The sequence below is a fragment of the Vitis riparia genome, chromosome 18 (assembly GCF_004353265.1).
Source record: "Vitis riparia cultivar Riparia Gloire de Montpellier isolate 1030 chromosome 18, EGFV_Vit.rip_1.0, whole genome shotgun sequence".
Classification (NCBI taxonomy): domain Eukaryota; kingdom Viridiplantae; phylum Streptophyta; class Magnoliopsida; order Vitales; family Vitaceae; genus Vitis; species Vitis riparia.
The window spans coordinates 1,792,352-1,805,020 of NC_048448.1; the positions used below are offsets into that span (position 1 = coordinate 1,792,352).

Genomic DNA, 12,669 nt, shown 5'->3' on the forward strand with positions numbered 1-12,669 from the left:
TTAAAAAAAAATTACAACTTAAAATAATATTAATATATAATACCATTCAATAAAACTATTGATATATACCAAATGTCTTGATTCAATATTTTAATTACGAATATTACTAATAAAGAAATTAAAAAAATTATATATTAAGATATAAATTGTGAAAAGATTTCCTAATAATACTAAAAATGAAAAGGGTTTGATATTTTTATTAATGCCAAATATTGAGAAGTAACATATTTTTTATTTTTAAAAATTCCACAACATTGGTAGAAATTATATTTTTCATTTAATTTTTTATTCTTTTAAAAATCAAATATGAGAATAGGTTTATATATTTTATTGAATATAATATTTTAAGATATAATTATCTATCAAATATATCTTATCCCTCCTTAGAGATGATTTAAGATAATAATTAAATTTTTTAGAAATTTAATTATGGTAGTTTTAATTAATTCCACAAAGAAAATGTTTTGGTATTCCAATTTTTCTAACTCTTTCACGAAAATCATATCTCTTTAATAAACAAAAAGAAAAAAATGATAAGAGTTACAATTAGTTGAATTTAAAATTTTAATATTAATTAAAAATAATTATATCAAATATTTTAAAAGATATATACTAAAATATCCTAAATTTTTTAAATGTGGCTGATAGTAATCATACATTTAAAAATAAAGGACTTGGTTTGTAAATAAGATTCACATGGGATAAAAGTCGGTAGGATCTGCCCTTAAGTCTATCCCTGGGCCTCGCAATTCCTACAACCGCTCACACATTGCACGACAAATCGCGACTCGCGAGTAAACAACCCTCTCCTATCCCCGCTGCTATATATCACATGTGGCAAATGATGATTGGATATTAAAATAATATAATAAATTTGTTAAATAAAAAAACAAGGTTGTTTCTTTATATATCCTATATTAATTATTATCCAAAATTTCAGGTTAATATATTAATTATATTATATTATTTAATATATAAAAATAATTTATATATCATATATTAATATTATTTTATAAACATTTTTTTAGTTTTTTTTTTAATCATAAATTTAATTTATAAAAAAATTATTTATAAAATGAGTATATTAACAAATAAAAAATAAATTTTTGATATATGGGATATGCATATTTCATATCTTATTATGAGATTAACATATATGAATAATAAATAAAAAAAAAATGTGGATAATATATTCCATCACTTATCTTATCTTTTGTTTAGTTAAATATAGGATAAGATAGATGATGATATAACTCATCATTTCTTATCACCAACCAAACATAAAAAAAAATTGTGGATAACATATTCTATCACTTATCTTATCTTTTGTTTAGTTAAACATAGGATAAGATAGATGATGATATAACTTATCATTTCTTATCACCAACCAAATATGAAAAAAATTGATGGATAAGATATTTCATCACTTATCTTATCTTTTGTTAGTTAAATATACGATATGATAGATAATGATATAACTTATCATTCCTTATCACCAATCAAATATGAGATAAGATATAATATTTTACTTCTTATCTTATATGGATTAACCAAACATGACTTTTAGTTTTATATGGGGTATTTGTATTTTTATACTTTGATAATAATGATCCAAAACTTATGTCCAAACAAGGATTAAAATATTAGATTTTTCAAAAATATTAGCAAATATCTCATATTTAAGAAGGGTATTATAAAAAATAGCAATAGAAGTTTTGAAAAAAAAAAGAGGAGAAAAGTTAATAAAAAATTATATAAATATTTAAAAATAATAATATACATATTAAAATCCAGCACATCAAAGGGTGTATTTTAAAAAAAACCAATGAAGATGGGAGTGGGGGTTAAACGGTATGGGTGGCTTGTTGTCACCTGGTTGGCTGGTGTGTATATATATATTTTTGTGAAACATTTATTTATTTTGAAAATGAAATATTAAAAATTAAAAATTAAATGTTAATTATTTAATTTTTAAATTCCAATAGGGTGATTATCCAAAATTTAAAACTATATAATAATTAAATATAAGATAAAAACAGCTTTTATTGTTTATTGAAAATTTTAAAATATTTTAATGAATTTTAATGAAATATATTTTATTAATATTTTTTCTAATTTGAATCATATTTCTGTAAAATTTCCAACTATTATAAATAATATTCTAGATTTAATTTAAACTTTCTCAATCCGGTTTTAGTTCGAAATTCCAACTATATGACCTTTTATCTTAATTTAGATTGGAATCCACCTAAATTTGGAAAAAAGTTGAGTGAATTCGATTTAATATTTTTATGATTTTAATATTTGTATGGTACATTATCTTATATATATATATATATATATATATATATAATATATATATATATATATATATATATATATATATATTGTTTTTATATTTTTAAGAAAGCCAATCTATCTGCACTCCACAGCTTCACATTTCAAATCAATATATGCAGATCCCCAATACAGTCCCTTCTTTCTATTAAAAACTAAAAAAAAAAATTTAAATAATTATTGGGCAAAATATAATGTGGTGGGCCTCTTGGAGGAGAGGAAGGAGTGGATCTCCTAGGATTGAGGTTGAGTCCTGCCCAAAGGGTTTTAGCCTTGAGCGGGGAATCGAGCCCAGACCCAAGCCTCTATGTTGAGTTGCAATTTTTATTTATCCATATATTATTTTTTATGATTTAATGAATATATTTAAAGATTACTCTTTTTTTAGGTCTCAAATCTTTAGTAGATATAATTTTGGGTTGTTAATGACATTTTTTAGTGTCGGGGCTTTGTTAGTTTAAGGGTTTTCTTACACCATTTTTATTTTGATTTTAAACTAAATAATGATTAAATGATGTACGATATTCAACCTTTCTTATTTATGATATATGTGACCTTTTTGTAAAAAGAAAAAAAAATAAAAAAATTATATTTTTTTAATAAACATTTGAATACCAAGAGAGGAAAAAAAAGGAAAAGAATAACGAGGAATGGTTAAAAAAAAATTGGTTAGTAAAATTTAGAAAAATGTTTTTTTTCAAGTATTTAAAAGTATATTTAGTATTGTTTCCCAAACCTTTTCTCGTAATAAATTATAAAAAAGTTTTGAGTTATAAAAAGTTTGTCGTATATATTTTTTGAGTTAAAAAGTTATTTTCTATTTTAATGAGCAATAATTATTAAACAAAGCTTAATTTTAAATTTGCTCGACTCCCATTAAGAATCTAATCAAAGAAGGACTTTATAATTTTATACCCTTTTTCTTTTCTTTTATTTTCTTTTCATCCAACCTTTCTCATAATAAATATACCATAAAAAAAGGAAAAGAAAAGAAAAGAAATTATATGGCATATAAATATATGTGTTTATTTATTTAATTAATTTGCCTTCTAGTCGGTGAAAAAGAGTTTGACCTACAATTAGCATACAAGAGTCCACTTGGTGCATAGAAATAGAATCCTCGTAAAAGAGTCTTTGTTTTCTTCGTGTATTTGTCTTTGTTTTCATCTAATCCTGGGCCGACAACCTGCACAACAAAAAAAAAAGGCTCCGATGCCTAAGTCAGCAACATAATTAAATATATGTAATTATAAAAAATATTTTGATGATGTATACATACCTTGACCGAATGATGAATTACGGTTGATCATCCTATTAAACAAGATAATAATAATTTTGTTATTATTTTAATCAATGTTATATCTTTCTAACAAAATAGTCCAAGCTCTCCCATAATTGTCTCTAATACACATAACATTTAGAGCACCTAAAGGTACAAATTGTTACATATTTCCTATAAATTATTATATGTAACAAATACTCTTTAAATTTGTCAAAATCCTCCATTAATATAATCCAAGTTCTCTCCACGAATATCATATTTTTTGTCTCCAATTTCTTTGCTATTGAAAATGCTTCATGACACAAAATCATCAATATAGTCGAGTAATTATTGTATCCAATATATTTCATAAATACTCCTCAAATTTACAAATCGTCCATCATTTAGTTCGAGTATTAGTATTTCTAAATAATTGATACATCTAATAAATACTCTTCAAATTCTTGAAAGTCTTCCATAAATATAATCTAAGTCCACAAAAAAAAAACAAAGAAATCCCTTTTTCTCCTTAGGGAATCTAAAATTCATAAAATCAATCATTTCTTCAAACCACTAACCTTCACTAATAAAATACTAACAAATCTCCCATGGCCAAATCTAAAATTTATCCATTTAGTCTCCAAGTATTTTCTATCACCAAAATCCGGTCCTAATTTCCTCAAAATTCTTCAAATTTATCAAAATCTTTCATTGTCCAAACTCTATTATGAATGACACTTTTTCTAATAAACAAATTTGTCTTCTCCGATTCACTTAATACCAAAAGTTCTCAATGATATAAAATTTTCTTAAATGATATATTGTCATCAATATCTCATAGTGCTAATGTATAGCCATCAAATACTCTTTAAATTTGTCAAAATCTTCCCATCCTCTGCTCATATTTTCTATGAAACTTCCAATTTGTTTCAATTAAACACCCAAACAATGAACCTTCACCAATAAGTTACTAACAAATTTGTCATAACGAAATCCAAAATTAACACATCTAACATCCAAAAATTTCATATCATCAAAATCTCAACTTAATGTTCTCAAGGTAAAAGATGAAATTCATGATATATATAAAACTAATAGTATCTCCATAATTAATTACATCCAAATTTATAATTATATGCACTAACCATCCAAAATTCAAATAACTTCAAACACCTAATTTCTTTTAATCTGAAAGTCCAACCACAAACAAATTTCCAATAAGCATATCCAAAATTTGTAACTATAGCCCAATTTTATGCCACTAAAAGACTAATTTATTTGACGAGTATGCTCTCAATAAGTCATAATCTCCCCACTATAAGCATATCCAGCACAATCAAACCTCATCCAAAATTCCCACAAAAATAAGAAAAGTAGAATAAGAAAATTTGAAAAATATACACAAAAATAGTAAGTTGCAAAGGACAAAGGAGAAAAAGAAAAAAAAACTTCCAAAGTTAAAATACAACCGGAAAAATTGAATAAAAAATTGGATGAAGGCCAAAATTACCAAAAAAAAAAAAAAAAAAAAAACCAAAAACAACGGAAATTGAAAATATAGGGTAGTGAATAAAGCCTTTTTTTTTTTCATAGACTGGATGAGACAAAAGAGCAAAAAGACTTTTGAAAAAATGGGCAGAGGTCAAAATTTAAAAATTAAAAATATGCAACGGTGAATAAACCTTTTTTTTTCTTTTTATTTATATCAAAAACATTATTAGAGCCTCTTGAAAGCTATTCAAGAATTTTACTTTGGTTCACCCAAATTTTTTTTTTAATTAAAAAAAAATGCATGAGTGAATAAGTTTTTTTTTTCTTTCTCTTCTTCTTCTAATTTTTTCCCTTCAATATTGTTTAAACCTCTTGAAATCAATTTAATTTTTCCCCAAATTAATAATAAAAAAATTGAATATTTGATTAAAGTGACAGTAAACCATCAATTTCATTCTTTCAAATATTCACCAAAATTCAAATAACCCAAAAATGAATTAAAGAACAATTCTTAGACTCAAGCTCAAAAATTTCAATTATTAAGTAGCCTAATGTCTAGGATTTTGAGAAGATTAAGGTTTGTTTCACTAGCAATAAACTAAATAATACCACAAATAAATACTACCATATGTAAAGGATAATGCAAACACAAGTTCAATAAAGTCGCATAACTATAGCATTGATATAATTGTATAAGATTCACCATCTTCGACTCATAGAAATGTAAATGCAAAACTTGTGCTTAGGACTTTTTTGATTTTCTGCTCAACTCCCCATTTATTGCTATTTTTGTTCCTCTCTTTTTTCTTTTTCTTTTTTATGAGAAATGACGGTTTACACGCTTAGTTGATTCATTGCCATCCAAGGTGACCTTTTTCATTTTCGAGAGTGTTTCCATTTTTTTTTTTAGAAAAGTGACGGCTTACACGCTCAAGTGATTCATTGCCACCCGAGGTAGCCTTTTCCACTTTTTAGGAAACTTAATGTATGAAAGAGGAGCATACTAACGATTTTTCCACCACACTCCTTCTACACTCACATTTTCTTCAAGTCTAGCATGGATCATCAAAGGTAATAATGAACAATTGTCATAGATATTTGTCTTCGTCTTACTAGCATTGAACAATGAATATATAGATATAGATTGTGTTTATAAGCAGATTATTTCAATTTTATTACATGAAGACAAAACTTAACCTATATTAGAACCTAGAACATTAGGCTTACTTTTTTACTATTATTTAAGTAAAGCTCAAGTCTTGAATATGAACATTTAATCCCTTTTTGAGAAATTTGAATTGAAGTGAAAATTGAAATTCACTTTTTTTTTTTTTTTTTTGGGGGGGGGGGGGGTTTGATTCTATTGAAGATTGAGAAGAGTAAGAAAGTGAAACAATGCTAAGATGATGTAAAACAAGCAACATGCTTGGCTTGTTTTTTTTTTTTTCAATTTATTTATTTTTATGAGTAAGAACAATAAAAAACCAGAATTCTAAAATGCTGAAAAAAAAAAAAAAAAGGAAAAAAAAATGAAATATTGAGTTGAGTGGGATTTTGTAACATTTTCATTTCTAAAAAGCTAAAAAAAAACTAAAAATTGGGATATTCCGTTGGGTTGAATTTTTCAACATGCTTGGCATGTTTTTTATTTTCTAAAACTAAAAAAAAAAACAAAACTAAAAACGAAAGGAAGGTAAAACATAAAAAATGAAAAAAAAACTAAAAATTGGGATATTGAGTGATGTGTTTTCATTTTTTCTAGGAAAAAAAAAAAAAAAAGAAGAAAATAACTAAAAATTGAGATAATCCTGATAAATGTTATAACTAGACACTGTTCACATGCGGATTTTTTTTTTTTTTTTTTTTAAATCCTAAAAACAAAAGAAAGTAACTAATAATCTTGATAAATGGTATGACTCTAAAACACGATTCACATGGATTTTTTTTTTCAAATGATTTTTTTTATTAATAGAAATGATTGAAATTTAAAATAAAAAATAAAAAAAATCACTCAATAGGTCAAACAAACAAGGACTCCAACCAAACACTAAAAACAATGACATAACCCTAAGAGAAATATAATAGCAAAGAAGAACACAAAAATGAACAAAGTGAAATCACATACACAATTTTTAAAGAGAAAAAAAAATGAGAACAGGAATAAGAATGATATATATAGTTACCGCCCTTGTGTCGTTTTGGTGCTTGCTCTTGCTGTCCTTCTAAAATCCAAGTATCTCCATGGGTGGTACAATGTGTGCAACTACCACAGTGATATCATCAGGTTTCCCACCATTTTTAAGATATCCTTCTATCATTGCCGCTCTTGAATATGGGGAATCGCCATCTTTGTGCCGTGAATTCTTCAAAGCCAACTTTGCGAATGAGCGGGCCAATACCTCTGGCTCCAAACAGCTTTCTTTTTTACATACAACCTTTATAACATCCTCTATCTCACTTGCAAACACATTGTCGAATAGTCCATCAGTTCCGGCCACCATAACATCTCCTGCCTTTACCCCAATTGTAAGCTCCTGCAGGTAAAATGTTTATGAAATGATCCGGCAAGAGTACTTTGGTGATGTTCTTAAAAACTAATTTTAGTATAGAAACTATTTTTCAATGAAAAAAAAATCGTGCATCTAATTTTAGAAAGTGTTTTTAAGATTCGCCCAAAAAAACATATAAAATGTAAACATTCCAAAAAGGTAAAAAATAAAATTCACTTGTAACCCATCCTACCTAAGATTAAAAAAATAAAAAAGAAAGAAAGAAAGAAAGAAAATTATGAACTTAGGATTAGGTAACCGATCTTACTAAGATTTAAAAAAAAAAAAAAAAAAAAAAAAAAAACAAAGAAAGAAAATAATAAACTTAATACAAGGTACAAATTTAGGTACCTCTGCTACACTTGGATCATCACTTCTCTTTCCCAGTTGATATGGAGAATTAAAACGATGTTGTTGTACGGGTGACTTATATATCAGATCTCCATCTCTAAATAGCATGATTCCACTGTCTCCAACGTTGACAACATGCAAGTACTATAAAATAACAATAATAGTTAAAACATAATAAATATAACATAATTGATTTAAAAAGAAATTTTTATATATATTTGAATTTATAAATTGATTAGATTACATACCTCATTCGTAAGTGTTATAATACATGCTGTGGAGGATCCTTTAATCTCAGTTTTCAAGTAAGCTTCTTCTAAAATCATTTTTGGATCCACAATCTTTTTATTTTTCGCATAAAGGGCAGTGAGACAATTATCCATCAATTGTCGTGCATATTCACCCGCATCTATACCCTTCTTTGCCCAACTAGCCACACCATCAGCCAAACCAATGGTTTGATGATGTTTACAGATAAAATAAGCATCATCTCCCATTGGCTTTGATTTACTCTTCTTTGGTATATAAAAAGATCCAAGATCCATCATCAAACTCCTTTCGGTCAATATCTTCATAACACTTTCGCTCGATTTAATCCTAAGCAATAAACACATTCATATAATTTGAAAATACATATAAAGAACACAACAAGAAAAACATAGGTTAAAAAATGGAAATCATATTGAGTTCACATTTTAGATATGGAACTTTGAATTTACAATCTTCAAGCAACCCAAATTGCATGTTTTCTTGTTGCATGTAATTAAGATTATAAATTAAAACGAAAATAAAAATATGTTACTTGCTATATGGAATTGACAAAAAACAAAAACTTCCATACCTTTCCATCATACTTTCGCCCATGGTGTCTTCCATTATCCTCTTTTCAAGATGGTTGAAAATGATAATGAAAGAAAGCTTTCTTAAGGTCTGGCTCACGACAACAAGAAGCAAATACTTTGAAGATGATAAAGGAAAGGTTAGGATGATAAATCTTTCTATTTAAGTAATAGTAACTGAATTTGTTTAGGATGGGACTCTACTACTTTAAGATCATGCTAGATTTAGGAGATTTGAGGATAAGATATGAGATATGTTCTTGACTTAACGTTCCGTGAGTTAAGATATATGTACATGTCCCATGTATAATGACTTTCTATTTTTTCAAATTTTTTCATATTAATCATGAACAAAAATTTAAGTAAAAATCAAAATTTATGTTAAAAAATAATTAAAAATAATTATGTTTATGATACAACTTAAAATAATATTAATATATACTATCATTCAATAAAACATTTAATATATTCCAAATGCTATTATATATTTTGGATAAAGTTTTCAATATTTTAGTTAGGAATATTACTAATAAAAAAAATTAAATATGTATATGTATACTAAGTTATAAATTATGAAAAGATTTCCAAATAATACTAAAATAAAAAAGGTTTCATATTTTTATTAATGCGTAATATTGAGATGTAATGTATTTTTTATTTTAAAAAAATTCCAAAACTATGAGATAAATTAAATATATATTTTTATTTTTTATTCTTTTAAAAAATAAAATATGAAAATAGATTTACATATTTTAGTGGATATGATATTTTAGGATATAATTGTCCATCAAATTTAAGAAGAGATAAAATATTAATTAAAATTTTTAGAAAGTTAATTATGGGAGTTGATTTCACAAAGAAGATATTTAGACGTCTTCCAATTTTTCTAACTCTTCAACTAAAATCACCGTCTCTTTAAATTTAATATTAATATTTATGTCCATATTAATATTAATTAAAAATAATTATATCACATTTTGAAAATAATTACCATCAGAAAACTCCTACCTGTCTTGAAAAACTTTACTCCACGATAAAAACCTTCATGACAACAAATAAAAAAGTTTTATTCTTTTTAATTTTCTTTCTTTCTAATTTATTTTTTTCAAACTTATGGATAAATAAATAAATTATTTTGAAGTATTATATAGTAAAAAATTAAATCAAGTTAAATATAATTTGTTTGAATTCTAATTTTATTATATTAAGTAACTAAAAACAAATTTCAATATAAATTAATTAAAAATAAAGTTTAATTTAATATAATTATCATAAATTAACCAAAAAGGTGTTTTTTTAGAATTTTAATTTTATCACATGAAGGAACTAAAAATAAAAGTTTTGATTTAAAAGAAGATATATTTTAGTATAAAATTATTTAATTATAAAAATCTTTATTTTGAAATAAAAACGGTTATAAGAATTTTAAAAATCAGTTATCATACTTCAACAATAGTTAGTTACAAGTTCCTTCCACTAAACAAATTCAAATCCATCAGTTATCATACTTCAACAATATTTGGTTACAAGTTCCTTCTACTAAACAAATTCAAATCCATAGTTGATAACAACATAAAGCAAATACTTGGAAGAGAATAAATGAAAGGTTTCTATGATAAATATTTGTATTTAAGTATTGGTAATTGAACTTGTTTAGAATTTGTTGATAGATTAGAGGGTTGGTCGGTTCCTATAAATGTAATATTACATATTATTCTAAATATTGAAAATAATATATTTTTCACATTATTATTTTTTTATTTTATAATTTAAATATAAATGTAATATAATATTATATATATATATATATATATATATATATATATATATATATATATATAAATTGTATCACATTCAAATATTTTCTATTTAAAAAAGTGATTTTTTTGTTATGTTTAACAATATTCATGATTAAAATATTTGAACTTTACAAATAATTTTTTTATATTATGTTATTTAATATATAAAAATATTTTATATATCATATATTAATATTATTTTATAAACATTTTTTTAGTTTTTATTTTTTAATCATAAATTTAATTTAGAGTGAAAAAATTTATTTTGTAAAATGAATATATTAAAATATAAAAAATTGATAAAAAATAAAATTTTGATATATGAAATTAACATATCCCATATGAAAATGATAGAAAAAAGAGAGGATAAAATATTTAATCACTTATCATATCCCATATTTGGTTGAACATGTGATAAGATAAATGATGAGATAACTTATTTTATCTCATCACCAATCAAACATGAGATAAAATATAATATCTTATCTCTTATCCCATCTCATGCTATATATAACCAACCAAACATGATCTTATGAGGATAAGATAAATAAGTGAAATATATTCAGGATTTAATCCAGAGTTATGGTTTTTCTATGTGATAACTTTCTATTTTTATTTTCATATTAATCAATAAAAAAAATAAAAATTTATTTATAATACAACTTAAAATAATATCAATATATAATATCATTCAATAAAGCATTTAATATATACCAAATTCTATCATATATTTTATATTTAGTATAAAGTTTTCAATATTTTAATTAGGAATATTACTAATAAAAAAAACAACCTATTAAGGTATGAATTGTAAAAATATTTCCAAATAATATTAGAGATGTTTGAAATAAATTATATTTATTTTATTCCTTTTAAAAAAATGAAATATGAGATTAGGCTTAGATATTTGATACCATATAATATTTTAAGATATAATTCTCTACCAAATATATCATATCCAGTTTCAACAATCAAATATGACCTCCAAACTTAGAGATAATGTAATATATTCATTAATATTTTTAGAAAATTGATTATGGGAGTTTTAATTGATTTCACAAACAAGATACATGGGCTTCCAATTTTTCTATCTCTTTAATTAAAATCATGTCACTTTAATAGCACAAAAAAAATATGGTGAGAGTTATTATAAGTTGAATTTACAAAATTAATATTAATTATATCAAATATTTTAAAAGATATATACTAAAATATTCTATTTTTTTTTAAATGAGAAATTTGTCTTGTTTTCTTTTAAGTCTCTAATTAATATGTCTCTTTTCAATTGGAATGTATATATGGAAAGGATAATTTTGATTTGAATTTACAAAATTATTATTGATTTAATTATTTATACAAATGTTATAGATTGTTTTCTTTAAGAGATTTGGGATTATGGTAATAAAAATAATTAAGAGATTTATTGAAAAAATAAGGTCAGTTAAAATTGAACTTTCAATATAATAATATTTATAAGATATATTTTTTTGTATAGATCAAATTACTTTCCAAATGTGATTGGTTATCCTTGGAATGTGATTAAATATGAATAAAAATTAAATAATTATAATTAATCATATAATCGATATCAATTAATTTTATTAAAAATGCGTTTGAAAGTGATTTTAGAAAATATTTTTAATATTTTTAATATTTTAATGATAAAATTTTTAAATATTAAAAATATTTTTTAAATTCTTTCTCGTATTAAAAAAAAAAAGCCGACCCGAAGTATTAAAGGGCGGAGAAAAGCAGCGTAGTGGTAGACTGGTAGTCGAGGGGGCCCAGAGGAGAAGTCACATTGTCAAGTTGCAATAACTGAGCTGAGCCGTGGGCCCACTTCCGCAGCCAAAGGTGGAAAGGAGAGCGAGTTGCATGTAAAGGGGATACACCCTACACTGTTATATGTGTCGGTGCACATTTGTATATGCAGGGTCCATCACAATCACATGATGGAGCATTAATAGACGCATGTAGGACCTCTCTCATTTGCCCAGCGGGTTGGTGAGCTCCTCAATTCTCTTCCTGGGCGTTACTTATCT

The 12,669-nt window shown here is 24.5% G+C and overlaps 1 protein-coding gene across 1 annotated transcript; it reads right to left on the bottom strand.

The window, feature by feature from the left end:
* Window positions 1-7,179: 7,179 nt before the first annotated feature.
* On the bottom strand, window positions 7,180-8,579 carry LOC117905886 (probable protein phosphatase 2C 55). Its single transcript, XM_034818754.1, has 3 exons — window positions 8,238-8,579; window positions 7,990-8,133; window positions 7,180-7,623 (listed from the first exon to the last, which is right to left on the bottom strand). The coding sequence occupies exons 1-3, from the start codon at window positions 8,562-8,564 to the stop codon at window positions 7,312-7,314; spliced, it is 783 nt and encodes a 260-aa protein (XP_034674645.1). The 5' UTR covers window positions 8,565-8,579; the 3' UTR covers window positions 7,180-7,311.
* Window positions 8,580-12,669: the final 4,090 nt, after the last annotated feature.

What these genes read in the sequence shown, in the direction of transcription:
- LOC117905886 (XM_034818754.1), bottom strand. Translation starts at nt 8,564, where the DNA reads ATGAAGATATTGACCGAAAGGAGTTTGATGATGGATCTTGGATCTTTT. An exon ending in TTATAACACTTACGAATGAG is followed by an intron (nt 8,134 to 8,237) that starts GTATGTAATCTA and finishes GTTATTTTATAG; the next exon opens with TACTTGCATGTTGTCAACGT. An exon ending in ATGATCCAAGTGTAGCAGAG is followed by an intron (nt 7,624 to 7,989) that starts GTACCTAAATTT and finishes TTTTACCTGCAG; the next exon opens with GAGCTTACAATTGGGGTAAA.